Raw genomic sequence first — 18,545 nt, 5'->3', positions numbered from 1 at the left:
AAGGGTCCTGGCCACAAATGATAGCCCATTGAAGTGTCTTATCATCAGGTGGAAATTTTCTAGCTGGCAAATACTTGAAAAACATGCTTATAAACTTAGAGAGGAAAACCGGAGGACCGAGAGAAAAATCCACACGACCACGCGGAGAACGTGCAAACTCCAAATACGCAGGCGTTACGGTCTCCTGCATACCAGGCGAGGTAGTAAACGTTTGGCCACCGTGGCGTCCTTGTACGTGCATGCATATTATATACATGCACATCGTACGTGCCAAAGACGAACTCCTAGAGAGTTCATCAAACTCATCACATATCAGAAGCCGGGCAGGATTGCACCTGGATAGGGCCTAGATTGGTGACCACTGGGAAAACAGAACTCATGATTTGCAAAGTTGTGCTGCTGTTGGCGCTCCATAGGATTGTGCAGCGAAATCCAATGCATTCCTGCTTTCCTCCCTCACTTTCTATGCAATTAACTTTGTTTCCCGTAGTCATGTTCTTCCTCTGAAATATGAACGCTCTGACATTTTGAGCTGGGTGCGCCGCGCCCCTCCTGACCAGCGTGGTGAAGTATAGCCCAATGGCCCCCTCGGCCCCGCACGGCCACGTGGGGGAAGCCTTCACCCAGCGGTGGATTGGACAAAAGAACTGCCACACATGTACACGCCAATATATTGTCGGCCACCGCATCGCGCGCCTACAGATACGCTCCTGTGGCCGTCTGGAATGCACTTTCAAATCTCGAATGACAACCAATGTTTTACTAAAACTGATCTTTGCGTTTAGTTCGTTGTCCTTCCTCCGCACCTCCGATTACGCACGGTTGGCTGCGTACGGTGGAAAAGAAGTTCAACATACGTACGTACATGCAATCCTATGGGTGAGTCTGAGTGCGTGCCTGTGCATGCATGAGAATGCACACGGGGGTAAAAATAAATGCCCGAATTACGACCGGATGCGTCGCTCCCGTGCTACGGCGCGTTTCAAAGTGCCGCCCGCACCGTGTCGTGACCAAACAGAATCGCCGGCCGCGCGGCCAAGGGTTACACGAACCCCCCCCCCCCGTCTCCTGCCCCCCCGCGCAACTTGGGAACGGTCGAAACTGACGTTGAACCGAGAGCCGTGGAACCCTCGGTGCCTAGGAGCCATCTATCTGGCGGCCGCCGGCTTACCAAACGGCGAGCCGTCTTTGTTTGTCTGCTCGGCGCTTGTGCAGACTTCAGACTCGGCTCGCCTGAGAAGCGAGGCGAGGTTTCACTCTGGCGCAGGGCGCGTGGACTTGCTCGTTCGTTGTAAGCGAAACCACGAGCGGGGGACCCTTTTTCCCTCGAACCGAGAGTCCAATTTTTAGTTTCGGGATGATCACGCAGCTCAGTCGTCTCTCAGTCGTTCCTGCCACTGTAGGATTTTTCTGTTGCGTGTAGTCACTTTAAGATGTTTCTTGTTCATGTTTTTGTTTTGTTGCGGTTGCAACCGAGTCAAGAGCCGCATGGCTCACAGGGTAATACCTAATACATGAAACTGGAACTGAAGAGACCCTTGCAGTGACGAAACTGACAGAGCGAACTATAATTTAGAAGAAGAGCTTTTTCCACGTCGAATGTATTTTCCGGTTAAAATATATATAATTTGTGTGCTATTGCGAATTGGTATGCCTCGGGTCAGCGTGAAATGAAGTCAAGGTTGATATCTGTCCCTCGTGCTATAGATTCTCCATCCGTGGTGGAGCCGAAGGCATCCTAAGCGTGTTCACAGATCCGAGCTGGGACCAGCGGCTTGCTTATCTCAGCTCTGAGAATGAGCGTGGGAGTTGATGGGGTCAATGAGTCTCTGGGCAGTGCAAGCATCACCATTGGTGAGGTTCCATTCTCAAGGTTTCACGCCTCGGGCATCGTTCTCATTTCACCAAAACTTTTCTAGATCTTTTTTGTTATCTAGTTGGCTTTGAGCAAAACGATAAGATACATAGGCCCTTTTGAATAAAACCCTAGGTGGAAACAAAACAGAAAGACACAAAGACACACGGACAGACGGCACGTACGCACAGACCCATGCACTGATGGGCAGATGGACAGAGAGGCGAACACACTGACAGACAGACCTGGTAAATAATACCCAGACAAAACACAACATCAGACAGACACACAGACAGCGGCACACGGCACAGCACCACAATATAACACCACCTAAACCCCTACGGCAGGGGTTCTTAACCTTGAGTGCACGCACCCCCACGGGGTGCGAGATGCCCTTTCAGGGGGTGTCAGACACGGCGAGATTTGTTTACAAGTTAAATCATCGAAACACAAATTAAGAACGGGCACTGCAAGCACGTCTGCTATGCTTCACCAAACCCTGTGTGTTCAATTCTAGATTTGAAGCTTTCGTGACTGCAAGGATTCATACTCATAGTTTTTTCGGTAAAGTCACGTAGGTTAAAAAATTGAAATTAAAATTAATAAAAAAATAAAATAATAATAAATCACGACGTTTCGGAGGCAACACAAGTCTCCGTCATCAGGTGGGACCGTCACAGCCAGATTTGCTGTAGCACTTGATACAAAAAACTAAGAGTATGAACCCTATTTGTTTATTAACATTATACATATTTTTTCAACGATTCAGAACCAAAGTGGTGCAAGGCTGGTGAGAACCACTGCCCTGCGGTGACACAGACTGGGGGCTGTTGCGCCACGTTGAGCGAGAGAAGCTACAAACCACTCTGCTCCTGATGGGGGATGGGAGAGCGCCGAACTGGAAAACCACTCCTGGCTGGAGCCCCCCTGCGACCCTCCCCGCGCCCCACATTTCCCCACTCCCTTCGCCCCGCTGGCAGACCCCCGCAGCGGTATGCTGCCCCCAGCACGAGCGTCACTCCGCGGGGCCAGGTAACACAATACGGGGGACTTGGCGCGAAAAATATTGGGTTGCAGCTGCCGCCCCATCCAGGCGTCTCTTCCTGTAATTAAAATCGTTGTGGGGGCCTCCGCGTGTGTGGTGGCTTTCGGCCCGACGCGATCACGCGCCCCTTAATATGAACCGGCCCGCCGATACAAATTGGGCCAGAAGGCCACTCAGAATCGGCATTTTTATCGAGGACCGGAGGAATCCGAAGAGCGATGGAGACCTTTTAGCAAAGATGTTCAGTAGGGGCACGGGGGGGGGGTCAGGAAGTTACAACAACACAACAATACAAAACACGACGCGTGCATTGAAACACTTCGTGCGTAATTCATACGGGGGCTCGTACACAATTGCGCTTGGAGGCTAACGAGGCAATGTCAACGATGGCAGCTAGGACTGAAACAAACAAACATAAAATTAACTCCATGAATATTTCACGTGACGGCAACAAGACATTGCCACAACAGCAGCATGGCATCGCGAGCCTGCTCAGCTGTGGCCCATCAGCCGAGTAAAGCCCAGACAATCTGCAGCGTCGCATTCGATCGCGATGTGTTCCCGGCGATCAATCAAAACGTGAAGACGTCCGAATGTATTTTTTCACTTTTTTACTTGTATCGTTGCAAAACCCCCTAATACAACGGATTTAATCTTGATTTGAAGCTTTCGTGACTGCAGGAATCCATACTCTTTGGTTCTTTCGGTAAAGTCACGTGGGTAGAAAATAAAATAAATCACGACGTTTCGATCGCAACACAAGCGGTCGTCCTCAGGCGACAAATATATAATCCAGCAGTGGAACTGCTGAACCAGTGGATTTACTCGAGTGAACACTTGTCCCTTCGGCAGTAACACAAGTTGCCAATCTGACCAAGCGAGTTCAATTCCAGGCCACGGCTAACACCACCAGTGGTGAGCGACATCCCAACTGGTCCTGGGTCCCACCCTCTCCCCCCCCCGTTCACCGATCCGCATTGACCAGCATGGTGAAGTATAACCAAACGACTTCCACGTTCGGCACCGCCCTCAGATGACCTTCATCCAGCGGTAGACTGTCAAAGGGACTGTCAATAGCGAATGCACGTCCAGGTATGTCAATTCCAGCATGGGAAAATAATAAGACGGGAACAACGCACACATGCCACTCAGACCATCAGCGAGCGTGCAGCGGGGCATGCAGGGTAGGTGCCGGAGCGGAACGCCGTGTGTGTTGTGCCTCCGATTGGTCCATTCTCTTGTCAAGGAGCATAAACCATCATCACGCAAACTCCAGTCATCCTCACAGCAGCGGCTTTCGGATAGCCATCGAACAAAGACGGTCGCCGCATCGCACACTTTCCGATGCGCTTCTGCGGCCGTCTGGAACGCTCTTCCTTCCGATATGAGGAAGCCACTGGAGCTGTGCACAATCATCTAAGTTGAAAACTCATTTCTTTAGAACTGCTCTTTTGTGTTAAGTTTGTTTTATCCTTCGCCCACACCTCCGATTAGCACGGTTGGCTACGTACGGTGTGAAAGAAGTTCAACATACGTACAAACAGGGAAGATGCCCGATTGGAACCTCCCAAAAAAGTGTCTCGAGCAGGCCACTATGTTCCATCATGTTGCTCACTAAGCATACGAATTCCCCCCCCCCCCCCCCCACTGAACAGAGGCAGCCTCGTGGCACTGTGGTCTCGCACCAGGCCATGCGGCCGGAGTAATAAGTCGCGCGTCCACTGCTGGGCAAGTGGGCATCGTTGTGCGTTCATTGTGGGCTGATTGTGCCAACTGTTCACACGTGTTTGTCACTAGAGGTGTAATAATGCATCAATTAAATGATTGATATCCATTGTTTTTAAGCTCGAGATACACGTATGCCTCTTGCTATGCTTGTGGCTACTGGTCAAGCGGCTTACTCCCGGTTTTCCAGCGACCTGGAAGTGAGATATTAATCCATGCATGCATCGAATCACGTGGACACATTTATATTTACGCAATCTTACCCAACAAAAACCTCTATTGTGAAGAAGCAATAGTTTATTTTTAATTTCACCTGACTTCTGTATCCACTCGTGGCCACTAGATTCACAAAGTTAAAAGAAATGCATCAATCCTTGCACGGAAGCGTCGCCATGAGTCAATCCAACTCTTTTCATCAATGATGAAGAGGTGAATCCCCGAGGCCGCTCGTCGCCTTCGTCATTTCTCTGCCGTCCTCTTTCCAGAGGGGCTGGCGGTGTGTTGAGAAACCTCCCTCTCTGTCCTGCCGCCAGTCTCTCTGCCGCCCTGTCCTTAAATCCGCATCCCCCCGTCCGCTCGCCGGCCCGCATCGCCTGCCCCCCCCACCCTGGTGCACCTCTGACGGAGTCGCGCGTCCTCGTGTGACGGCGTCGGCTGTCTAAACAGCATCATCCTCCGTGTTTGGCGGATTACACCTCCTCCGTTGGCCACGTACACCGTGACGGGCAACTGTCAATGCCACTCAAAACAAATATGTGGCTCTAATCCAGCAGTGCTAGGAGGTGGTCCAGGGAGCCCCCCCCCCAACCAACTCTGCCCCCCCCTCCCCACCAAATACACAAGGTTTGGCCTCCAGTGCCAAAAACTCTTAAGGTTGGATCGCGGTTGTAGTCACATTTCATTTCATTCCGGTTTCGTTTGCGCTTATGAACACCATCTGCGCGGCACCGCCGTGTCCCCTTCAGAAGCAGTCGCCGGCCGTTGGGCCACGTGCGGCTCTCGAGGTCTAAATTGTGACAACCGTGTGTGCGCCGAGAGCGTGAGAACGTGGCAAAGCGTCCGGCCACTCGTGGAGGCCGGCACATCGAGCGTCGTTGGCGAGTTGACGTCCAGAACAGGTCGCGGGCTCTTCCCGTTCACGAGCTTGCGCTGAGCGGCGTGACGAAATGTGGTCAACAACACCCGTGGCCTATACAGTGTGGGGGAGCCCTTAACGCAGATTCACGGTGGGCTTTAGATTCACAGATGTCTACTGGAGATCTGTGAAAACGAGCTTTATAGCCCATCGGATTCCTCCAGTATGTATAAAAGAATATTCTGATGCATTGCGAAAAGGAGGTGCACATTACGTGAAAACAAGTTCTATGTTTAGAAACATATGCATGTGCACATTCAGTGCACACGTTCAGAAGCAAACAGCAGTAAACAAAGGTGTGCGTCCATATTCATGTGACCACCCCAGCCTTATCTAGACCACCAACTCCAAAGGGAGCTGAGCGTGGCCGTCTTTTTATAATTTAGAATCAACGTGCGTTCATAGTATTTGGCTGCTATAAATGTCCACATGACAAGCCACTTCGTCGAACGATCGTTTGTGGCCAGGTCGCTTCTGAAAAAGAGCTGTATAACTCAGTGGGCCTTACCTACCAATAAATAAATAAAACATAATCAAATAGATTTTTCTCCAGCCTTTAGGATTGGAAGTAACATGTTCAATGCTGACAGTTGCTCTTCCAGCATATGTCTATCATGCAAGCTTCCATACAGAGTAGTCAGCACTTTCGCATTTGCATAAAAGATTATTAATGCAAATTAATTCATTGTCCTGCTGCTCGTCTGCTGGTTTTGAATGCCACGTGTCACTTCGTGACATCTCAAGGCAGAAATGGTTCACATCTGCCAATGTCGCTCAAGCGCAAACGCTTGCTACGGAATTGATTGAGCATCTCAATGAAGGAGCCGAATGATAAAGGTCTTACCACTCAGTCATTCCATCAGGATAAAGATTAGGCATGTATTACTGTTGCAGATATGTGACGAGATGTTAACTACCTCGCCTGGTATACATGAGGTTGTGGGTTCGATCCCAACCCTGACGCCTGCTGTATATTTGGAGTTTGCATGTTCTCCCCGTGATCGCGTGGATTTTTGTCCACCTCCTCCAGTTGTTCCCTCTACATTTAAAAATATGCGTTTAGAGTATTTGGCTTCTGTAAATGTCCACATGATAAGCCACTTCGTTGAGCTATTATTTGTGGTCAGGTCGAGCTCAGTGGGCCTTACATGGTAAAATAAAAATTGCAAAAAAAATTAGTTTTGTTTATTAACACACAGCCCAGCTGCAATATACATATGTATGCACACAGACACATATATGGAACGTATGTATCTAATATTGTGCACTCATGTGATTTTATCATCATGAGCAGCAATGATTTATCCGCTGCTGGATGAAGGTCCCCCCCAAGCGGTCACCATCAGTCACGTTCACACACAACGCAACAATAATAATCCATCGAGTTTCTGGATTGCATCATCCCTGCGTGAGACCTCCTCTCGGTCGCGTTCACTTCTGTGACTGTCACTCCTTCATTGGTACCAACCACCGGCCGTCATTCAAAATCAATGAGAAAGTCATTTTATATCGAGCCTTACGATAACGACCATCTCTGAGCATCCGTTTTGGCCACGTGTCCTGCCCAAGTCCGCTTACTTCCCTTGACGGTCAATGCGAGGTCTCTAATTTTGCATTTTCTCTTCGGTCAGCGGTGTTTCTCTTCCTGTCTCTCACCGCCATCCCATGCGTGCATTTCTCCGTACCATCTCGGGACGATTTTATAATATTTCGTTCGATGTTTTTTCTTCGCCGGGTACTGCCGCAAATAACGTACGCACACACGCAGCTTCAGCCCGTGTCCTTTCTGCCCTGTACACCTTCGGATCATTGATCGTGCCGGCGAGCTGAATGGAATCGCGTGTTCTCCCTCCCACGGGGCCCCCTCTGAGGAATGCGAGTCACCGCCGCCCCCGCCAGCCTTGAGAATGCGTTGCTTTGCAAGCCGTGACAGGTGTACACACTCGCCAACACAGACACAGCACGGCTTCCAGGTGAGCAGTCGGCACGAATGGACCCACACGCACACACGCAGGCAGAAACTGACTCCGTCCCACTCGCCCACACACGCACACCACGCACACCACGCAGAGACAAAGATGCCCCGCTCCCGTAGTAGCCTGCACAGGCTGCTGGGGCAATTTGCTGTCAGCGAGCGCTTATGAAGCCGGCCGTCTCTGGCTCGCCGGTGTTGATGTTTACACACCGCGCCAGGTACTCAGTTAAGGTTGGTCAAGATTTTCTGCCGAGATATTAAAAACCGCAGAGCCGGGCATTATCTTCCTTGCAGTGTGTGGAGACACAAAGGTCCCCGTTTGTTGTTGTTATCAAGGACATTGTTAACGCAGGCGCTATTATCAATACTGTATACTGTAGGTAGACACGAACAAAAACAACTGCTGGCGATTCCACGCGTCATCAGCAGCTTGTGGTGGAGAGATGTTAACTCCCTCGCCTGGTATACAGGAGGTCGTGGGTTCGATCCTGACCCTGCCACCTGCTGCATATTTGGAGTTTGCAGCTTTCCCCTACGGTCACGTGGATTTTTCTCCGGGTCCTCCGGTTTTCGCTCGACATTTAAAAAACATGCTTTTAGATTATTTGGCTGCTATACATTTCCACGTGATAAGCCACTTCGTTGAGCTATCATTTGTGGCCAGGTCGTTTCTGAGAAAAAGCTACATAGTGGGCCTTACCTCGTAAAATAAAAATAGTTTAATGTGTTTAGTTTAAGTGGCAGTAATGGCACCAAGGCCAGGTTAGGAGAATCCTCATGTCCACAAAAAAATATCTGCCCATGTCCACCAAAGCACACAAAGACAAAGATCCCCCGTATAGCCTTAACAGACCGTAGGGGCAAGTGCTGTTAGCGAGCACCTATGAAGGCCAGAACGGTACACGAGGGGGTGGGTTGGCCAGCCCCATGCCCGACCGCCTTTGTCTTCCCAGTGGCGATGTTTACACACCGCACCAGGTAATCATTATGTGGGTGAATCGACCTAGGGGAGGCCCAGTATCGGTTCAGATAATCGTAACTAGTTTTGGCTGTGAGCGGGAATCGAACCCAGGTCGCTGGGTTCATAGCACAGCGCGCTAACCGCTACACTACCGCCCCCCCCCCCACACACACACACGGAGACACGTACATAACCTAAGAGTCGTGCTCACACACCGACGCGCATTACCCCGAGGAAATCGCCCCACGGAAAGCGATACGATTGTGTCCGTGCAAGCCTTTTGTTCAGCAATGATCAGCATCGTTGATCAAAGGGACCTCGTGATTTTTGTTCTTTTTTAAAAGAGAATCAGAAATATTTACAGGAAAACACGGTATGTTATGAGCGTGGACACAGCCCCGGTCTACTTTAGCTCAACGCGATGCTTGTGCGTGTAGTTCCCGAGGTCTTACAGGTATTGTGATATATTATTTTTCCTGAGACATGTCCTGGGTGTTTTTGTATCACGGTGTGCGAAAGAAGTTCAAGAGACATACAACGATGGCTGCAGGTATGACGCATTGGGTAGTCACACTCACATCAGGAATAGGATATTGGAGGAAATGAGAAGCAAATTTCAGCCATGTCAAAATATAACAATAAGTTGAACCCTTTCTGGCAATAAAACAGTTGTGTTAAGTTGTTAAAACACAAAACTGAAACCTTTTGCAAGGAATCATGTCTGTATTAACCACATTTACTTGTGGTGAACATGAAAACAAATGCTCTGGTAGTATATGCTTTGTCTTTCAAACTGATTGGTCCACACCAGAGACAGCTTTCTTTAGATCTCAATTTTGGAGCTTTCGTGACTGCAGGAATTATTCTTTGGTTCTTTCGGTTAAGTCACGTATAAAGATAAAATAATAAATTAAATAATAGCATACGACGTTTCGATTGCAACACAAGCAATCATCATCAGGTATAAAAGAAATAGCAACAAAAATCTAACCAGAAAACTATAGACAGACACACAAGCAGACAGACATCACACAGACACACAGAGAGAGAACACGTATCGGCAGAAAGAGAGAGGTCGTTTCTGTGACGAGGCCTTAAATATAGAGAGGGGGCGGGGGCGGAGAGAGGGAGGGGGCAGAGAGCCTAGTCTCAAACAGTGTTTGACCAGAGGATGCCAAAAGACGAACAGCAAAAGACAATATCACTATCATGACATTGAGAGCTCGGGGTGAGCAGCTACATTAGCCCTGTGTCCCCCAGGAGCTCATGAAGATGCATGTCTTAGGGCTGTCATGTCCAGTGCGGCGAAGTTTCACTCCACGTTCTGGGAGCTGCTTTGCGAAGTGACATCCCCCAAAAAACACGTTAAAGAGATGAAACGAGTTAACGCTCCACATCACGTCAGGTGGATTTTTTCACATCAATGCGGTTCCATCGTGCAATTTCAGGCTCTGCTGAAGATCAATTATTCCGCGGTGCCTACGTTAACCATACCCGAGGGCAATTTCCGGTCAGCTGCGGAACCGGTGCTGGTCCTTGCCACCAAAGCATGAACCTTCACCAAACAGCACCGACCCGCGTGGGCGGAGTGTGATCACACATCACCGACGTTGTGTGGGGCAGGCCTTCATCCGGCAGTGGGTCAACCACAGGGCTGTAAAGTGTTATATCACGATCTATACATTTTTTAACATTATTTTACCAGGTAAGGCCCACTAAGCTATATAGCTCTTTTTTTACGAAACAACCTGGCCACGAATGATAGCTCAACGAAGTGGCTTATCACGTGGAAATTTATGGCAGCCAAATAGTCTACTTTGGCATATCCTCTGAGTATACTAACCCTTGGCATAAGAATGTGGAATTTCTATCACAGACTCAGGGCATGGGGAGCCTTCATCCAGCAGTAGATGGCCAAAGCATTGTCTCTCTCTTGGCCAAAGCATTGTACATCACATAACAAGGGCACTTCTACACTTGAGTCACGGTTCGCTATTCCATATTTACCGATCGACAGACGTTGCCATGGAACATGCAATTGCTCTACATTAGCACTCTTTAGCACTAATGTTGAATGAAATAGATGCATGGACACCACTGAAGAGTCACAATACAGAATAGAGAATGGCAAATATGGCATTAACCAGGTTGGCAGAAAAATAATCTGTCTACTCACTGAGCCACGAACACATAACTCAGTTGAAGAGCATTGGTCTCATGCCTTCGGTGGCACACGTTCAAATCCCAGCCAACGTTGACTCAGTCATGAACCGTGATCAGAACATCACATGAATTCTGCAGATATCTTACGCACAAATGCAGACTCAAAGAGGACACTCCACAACAGCGTGGACGTCATGAACTTGGAACGGTGGAACATTTGGTGAACTTCTCTCTCCGCTGTTCCTCATTCCCCACGAACAGCTCTGAAAGTACACTCTGCATCTCCTGAAGCTCTTGACTGGATATCGAAACTCACAGCCATCGCTCGCACTGTAAACGTTTTGCTATTTCTCCACGTGACATCAACACCGGCTCATTCTCCTGAAAGCAGCACCACCTGCTTACGGCTGCAACACATACTCAGGCCAAGCTAGCAGTGGTTGTTAAGACTCTACCCAGCCATAGGAATGTGGAGTTTCCACTACCAGCCCCCCGGCCACCGCGGGAGTTGAGCGTTTTGACTGCTGAGGAAACAGCACGAGGCAAACGTGAGCCTCACATTGCCCGACCAGCACCGTGGCCATGATAACACACGGACCGTTTATCTGGGGGTGGTGGTGGTGGCGGCAGTGGCGGTGGCGATGGCATGCAGTGTGGGTGGTGGGTCAGAGAAGACCTTTTGTGATAACGCATTGACTCTGAAAAAAGACCGCTATCGCAATAGCTCAGGAATGCGAGAAATTAAAAACAACGAGGACTTCGTTGTTTTTGTGTCCGCCCCCCCACCTCCTCCTCTCTTCTAGGTGAGCCACCCATGCAGCAACGAAAAGATTTGAAACAACAGTGAAGTGCCGTCCAATTGAGCACAGAGTATCACCCAGTAGAAAAGGCACGTGATGCAATGTCAACGACAGCTGCATGTGACGGGACCGCTCTGTTTAAAATAGTTTTGTTTACAAGTACGAGTGTGCAACACGGAACAATAATAGATGCAGATCTTGGACAGCTGATAAAGATTAATACATTTTCCAAGAGAGGAGGTGTAATGCCCCAGAAGCCATTATAAATGGTGTCAATCAAATTCAAGTCACCTAATGTAATGTTGTTAAGACGTGCTATGGACATCGTGGGGTGGAGTGGTGGGTGCCTTTGTTAGCGCGCTGCCCTGGGAATCCAGGGACTCAAGTTAAATTCCCGGGCCATGGTTAACATCATTGGCCAGTAATATCATAACTGGCCCTGCCCTCCCTGGTCCTTCACCAATCTTCACGGACCACGGTGGTCAAAACAAAATCCCTTGATAGCGTGGCGAGGCCTTCATCCACAGATGGACAAAAATGGGTGGAATTTGTTTTCTTTTATAGATACCGGTGTGTATTCACGATGTCCGGGTTACCAGTGTCAACAAATGTATACCTGTGGTATTTAAACAACGAGCAGTTCCTTTAAACATAACGCACACACACACAAACCTTTCATATATTTCTAGCTGTATTTCATTGCAACTCAGGACAGACTTTTATATTCCAAGTGTATCATTATAGGCATAGACTGTAATGTAAAGCATGTGCACTTAATACAGGGACGCAGAGAACACGTGTGTGTAGCTTATAGCCTTATACGTTTCAGTGCATAGAATGGTGGCATGCCGCTCGTTGTTATTTGAATGATTTGTGCGAAATACACGAAAACCTAGGCACCAGAGTTCAATCCCCAGTAGTGGCTAACATCAGGGGTGAGTGATATCTAAACTAGCACTGCATGATCACCCTCCACACTTCTCCAAATCAACGTGGGGAAGTAAGGTCCAACAATCCCCACGTCCCAGACAGAGTGGGTGCCATGGCGCCGAGATGTTAACTACGTTGCCTAGTATACAGGAGGTCGTGGGTTCGATACCGATCCAGACGCCGCTATATTTGGAGTTTGGATGTTCTCCCCGTGGCCATTTGGATTCTTCTTCGGTTCCTCCGGCTTTTCCCTCCACATTTAGAAACGACATGCGTTCAGAGTATTTGGCTGCTATACATTTCCACGCGATAAACCACTTAGTTGAGCTATCATTTGTGGCCAGGTCACTTCTGAAAAAGAGCTGGGCAGTGGGCCTTAGCTGGTAAAATATATATTTTTTATATCGTTTAGTTTAGAGTGGGGGGAATTTTTCATTCAGGAGTGGCTTGCCAAAGGGTGCTGCATTCACTTATACACACACGTCTCTATGAATGCATTATGTAGGAACTAGTATGTCTTCTCATTCAATGGGTGTCTAATTGAAAAGCCACACACACATGCCTTTACACATTTCTCACGCACGCTTATAGTTGTGTTACGGTGCATGGGGACTAATATAGCATTTTATAAAGAGAGACAGTGGAAACACAGGGGGAAAAAAACACACATTCAGCCATTCAGCCTGTCAGTCTCCCCACATTCCAGACCCCAGCCTCCAACAGGTATTAGATTAAAACACCAAAAAAAACTCCAGGCGATTTTTGGGTTTAAGCATCAGTCTGGAAGTATAGTTTAGACACGTTACTCGACAGGGCCACGATCTCGAAATTCACTTGAATACAAACACGCTTAGAACTGAGCGCACCTCCTCCTAGTCCGTGGCATTTCCCCGGGTAACAACTCTTGTTTCCTCCCACACGAAGTACAAACACTCATACGTGGAGCTGGCCAAACGTCTCGATGCAACGAGGACCCTGCCAAAAAAAGGAAATCGTGTCTTGAGGCTTAGCATCGTGCAGAGTGGTTCAAAGCATGGGAAAATAACCCTCCCCGACCACCACGTGCACGGCTTGGGGAGGGCCTTCATCCAGCAGTGGATTGACGATGGACTGCACGTGCAAAGGATTTACCAATTATGTGAACACCCGTGCCAAAGCCACCAGAGTGCTGTTGGGGGTCCCATGCTGTCCATATGATGCACAGTCCATGGACCCAGAGCAAGATATTTGATTTCTCGACACTCGCAGCAGCTCAACGTTAGTGGAACGAAATCCCTTTATATGGGCAATAAAGCAAATCTTGTGATAACCTTCCCAATCGTGTGGGTTATCACTCGCAATAATCCACGCTTTATTGGCCATACAAACACGTGGGTGGCTCTACAGCTTTGTCATGGAAAGTGGTACCAAGGACAGAGTCGCCAAACGAGTCGTACGTTGATAACAACAATAATGCACTTCATTTAGAGAGTAAATCCTCACTAACCCACACAACTTTCTCAGGAGGGTCCTGCATTGGAATGTTTGGCCAATATTATAAAAAATTTAATGAGAATATCAACGACAGTTTGGCTTCTTGTGTACGAACGCATGTCTGTTGAACTTCTTTTGCACCGTACGTGGCCAACCGTGCTCATCGTGTGAGAAAACCGAAGTGCCCAGAGAGAAAAAAACACACACACGCACATGCAAGAGGTGGATAAAGCGCTTTAAGCGCCGCAATGATATATTCAAGAATCCACCGCTATACCGCCCTCTCCTGGCCGCATCGTGTATTGCGAGATAGTTTCAGATTGGGACTCACCAAAGACACTTTGCAAAGGGGGCCCATCACAATCCACGCAATCGGCCCTTGTCAATCCACAGCGTGGGTTTTGAGGGGTGTTTGACCGTACGTCACCGCGCTGGTCAGTCTAGGCTTGATGAAGGCGGGTGACCATAGACGTTGTAGCAGAGTACCGTACAACACTGGACTTAGCTACAAAGTTCCTGCACTGCCCATCGCATAACTCCACAACCAACCTTTATGCATACGCACTATCCGACTCAAGTCCTGTCTAGCTTTAAGTTGAAAACAACATTTATTTAGAACCGCTGTGTGCGTTTAGTCGTGTTTAATATCCTCCCCCCACGCACCTCCGATCAGCACGGTGACCTACTACGTACGGTGCGAAAGAGGTTCAACATCCGTCAAGTAACACAGACACACACGCGAATCTCCACTTCGCTCACTCACCCGTGCGTGTGACGCTGATCAGCACCCCCAGCAGAAGAAGGGAGACGATGGAATGACGGAGAAATCGCCCCATCACAGAGATGGATAATCCCCTTCCAAACTCCGCGTTGTGTCCCCCGGCGTATCTTGAACCGCGAGCGGCGATGAATGCGCTCTTATCGCCGCCGCTGCCTCCTCCTCCTCCCTAGCTCGTCGGAGGCTCTCCGTTTCCCCGGCCCTCTCCCCCTGTCCTCCTGCGTCTGTCTGCGATCGGCACGCAAATGTGGTGGAGTGGCGACTATTGCGGTGGTCGATCTTCGCACGCAAGAAGGGGCGTGGGAGGAGGAGGAGGGGGTGCTTTTTAAATCCGCGTCTCCCGGTTATCCGGCCACCACCGCCGCTGCCGCCACGGACAGCCCCTCCAAGATCTTGCAGCACATTGAGAAAAAGTCACTCCTGCAAAAGTTTAATAAACAACAAACTCACATGCGCACCACCACTCGAACTTTGTCATGCGGCGGTGACCCACAAAAGTTCGTCCTTTGGAAGCCAAATCCCTCTTCAACTCCTTCGGTGGACGTCTCTAGCTACACTCTGCGTCGTCTCCCATCCGCTGCTTCTCTCTCTCTTTTTTTTTAAACCTTCGCTGGCCGAATCGCTCGCCACCACGCAGCGTTGCCACACGCGCGCACACCGCACACCGCCACCACCACAGGACCCACCGCTCCACCCCCCACCACCCCTACACCCCCACCACCCCTACACCCCCCACCACTCCTACCCCCACTACACCCCCCACCACCCCTACACCCCCACCACTGCAGTGGCTCATGCGGCGGCTTGGGGGGGGATTGACAAGCGCTGCAGGGAGTGGAGGTGGGGAGGGGTAACGGGGGAGGGGGCGTGGTTAAAACGTAGTGGGCGTGGTTTAAACTGAAGGGGCGTGGTTTAAACTGAGGGGGCGTGGTTTTAACTTGGGGCGGAAGCTGTGACCATATATGAGGGAGATGTGCCGCGTGCTTCTCCGAGTATCGATTTATCGTGCGATGGGGTTGCTGCGGGCACGTTCGCTTGAGAAAGCGCTGCCCCCAGGCCGCCGTGTTTGTTGTTCGATGCTTATCGAATGTTCTAACGGTGACGCGTTGCGTGGTTGCAGAGGGGAAGTGCAAACAACAACAAAAATCGATTGTTGTACTGCACTTCTATGGCTCCCACGTTGAACCCGCGTAGACCAGCGTGGCGAAGCGTGGTCGAATAATTCCCCAGGACGGGGTGGGTTCTTCCCCCCCCCCCCCAACGCCGCATCGGTTTTGACCATACTTCACCACTATTGTCGGTATCGGTTGGTAAAGGGGGAGAAGTGCAGTGCCGGTGGCTCGTGCAAGTGCGCTAACCACTGCACCACCGCTCCACCACATGAACCAATAAACGGTGCCAATGCTATGTATGGACTTGAAGTTGTAATTTAATGGAGTCGAAATATTCATTGGTTTCACCACCAACAACAACAACTGTACACAGGTACCTGCATGAATATTTTATGGACCCATGCGAGAGCCCCGTATGAATTGCAGGTATCAATGTTGCACCCTGCCATGTGAATGTGGAATTTCCACCGCTGGTTCAATGGGGATGAGCAAAACCCCCCCTCCCTCCCACCCCATTGGGCGTTTGAGCAGCAGTGTGACACTGCCGGTCATGTTTGTACCGTACATATAAAACAAAACTAATCGTACGGGCAACATGCAATTGACAATGAAATTCATCAACAGTATGTACAGCGTCGAATGATGCACGGTGTTTGGTGATGCATGTTTCAAAGACAATGCACGTAATTATCAGATCATGTTTGTTTGCATGTTCACCACAAGTACGTGTCGTTTATTCAGACTCGATTGCTTGCAGAAGGTTTCTATTTCAACTTTATGGCGGGACCCCGGGGTTCCATAAGCCCCCGGCTCTCGCATAAACTGCGTTGCGACGTCATTTAATGTCTGTTGAAGGCGAACGGCACGGCGAACTATTCATCTCGACGAGCTCTACACGATGCGCTGATCAAAGTTTCAAAGTGTTGTTTCTTCTGCGCATTCGTCCTCGCTGTTGCTCCGCTTGGACGAGACGGCAACAGAATGATCCGCGCCACGTGGGTCGCGGTGTTATTGTGCGCGGTGGGACAGAATCGCCAAAAACAAACTGCGATTTTTGACTTCCGTTTATTCGGGACCCCGGGGTCACCGCCATCATGTTCATTTGGTGTTTAAACATCTAAACACCTCCTGTGTTATTGCCAGAAAGGGCAAAACCCTATTCTTGTTTTTCATACTTTGGTGATGTAAGCCAACATGTTTGCATAAGCGCAGCAAAATGTGTTTAGCCTTCGCGGATTATTTTAGGAAAATAAGAGAATGCGTTTGACTCTAAATGTACATATTTTATTCATATCAAAGTAGAGTAGTTCCAAAAATAATTGCTGTCGTAAAGCCTGCTAATGTACGTTCATTTATCAATTATTTCATGCTGCTGCTGTATTGGCAGTGGTGCAAACGCACAATTAACAACAACAACAACTCAACACATACGTCAATAACAACACCTGTGGCCTTTGAATAATTAAAATATAATAGGCGACCTTTCGGGCAATGTGCCTTCTTATCGCGTACATAACATGCTATTGACGAAACGTGTTCAGTTTCTCCTGTAATGCTCCGTATTGTTATCACGGTCTCCGTTGATGTCCAGCTGTCTGGATGGAATTTGCCACGTGTAGCTCCTATTCCACCCCAATTGCATGCATTTGGCAACATGTCGTCACCTACGTCTTGTTTAAGATTGGTTTTGTGGAAGGACGGTGAACATTATCCTTCACATAAAAAAAAATGTCATTGAATATACACTGTCATTGAACAAAGCAGTGAATTGGAAAAAATATATAGTTTCTTAGGACAGGCGCAAAAAAACCTCAAGCGGCCAGCAACAAACAGCACCGATTAAGGTGTAAATAGAGAGAGTGTATAGTTGTGGTTAACAGTGTTCCTCTTGTTCCGATCACATCCAGGCCTTCCGAGCAGTGGCAGAGTTCTACGCGATCAGTTCACAGGCGTGAAACCTTCAAAAACAAGAACGTTCGTGACATCTAATCATCACCAATATCGTCATCGTGAGCTGTCATTCTATCTCCTGTGTTTAATGAAGACGGTGCCATGCTTTACACCACTGGCAACCGGTCCATGGCAGCTGCAATTAATCACATTCCTACGTGTACTTTGATTTCACAATGCCATGCCCGATTTAACATTACCTTTGTAATCAATAGCGCGGTTATTATTGCTATTGAGACACTTTGTTTGCAGTGCAAAAACATGTTACAGCACCCCAATAAACACAACACACAGAAGCGCAAGATGACATCCCCTTAAGGGGACCCCCCCCCCCCAAAAACTAAAGCGATGCACTCTGCCAACCTCGGTTCAACTTCAAATCATTCAGAAGTGTTTATTTTTTAAATCCTTTATATTAAGTTAACTTGCTTGCTTGCTTGCGCGCTTACGACCGTGCAAATCTTTCGGTCGTTTTTTAACCCACTTCCCGTGATCCGATCGAGCTGACATTTTGCACACAGACTCGTTGTGCGTGACAATTTATTTTCGTGAAAATTTTTTTCCTAAATTTTACACTTTTTAGGAAAAAATAAATTATATTTAATTACCAATTGCTTAATAGTGGCAGGCAATCATCTGACCC

At 48.8% G+C, this 18,545-nt stretch overlaps 1 protein-coding gene across 1 annotated transcript in view; it reads right to left on the bottom strand.

The window, feature by feature from the left end:
* LOC144947928 (protein eva-1 homolog C-like) overlaps positions 1-15,533 on the bottom strand; it is a 64,185-nt gene extending 48,652 nt beyond the window's left edge. The window contains exon 1 of the mRNA XM_078877334.1: positions 14,826-15,533. Coding sequence (XP_078733460.1) covers positions 14,826-14,898 — 73 coding nt within the window. The 5' untranslated portion in view covers positions 14,899-15,533. The remainder of the gene's footprint in view (positions 1-14,825) is intronic.
* Positions 15,534-18,545: the final 3,012 nt, after the last annotated feature.

The sequence above is a fragment of the Lampetra fluviatilis genome, chromosome 47 (assembly GCF_964198595.1).
Source record: "Lampetra fluviatilis chromosome 47, kcLamFluv1.1, whole genome shotgun sequence".
Lineage (NCBI taxonomy): Eukaryota > Metazoa > Chordata > Hyperoartia > Petromyzontiformes > Petromyzontidae > Lampetra > Lampetra fluviatilis.
Note: the sequence above shows the minus strand (reverse complement) of the source record. Positions and strands in the feature narration are given on the sequence as shown.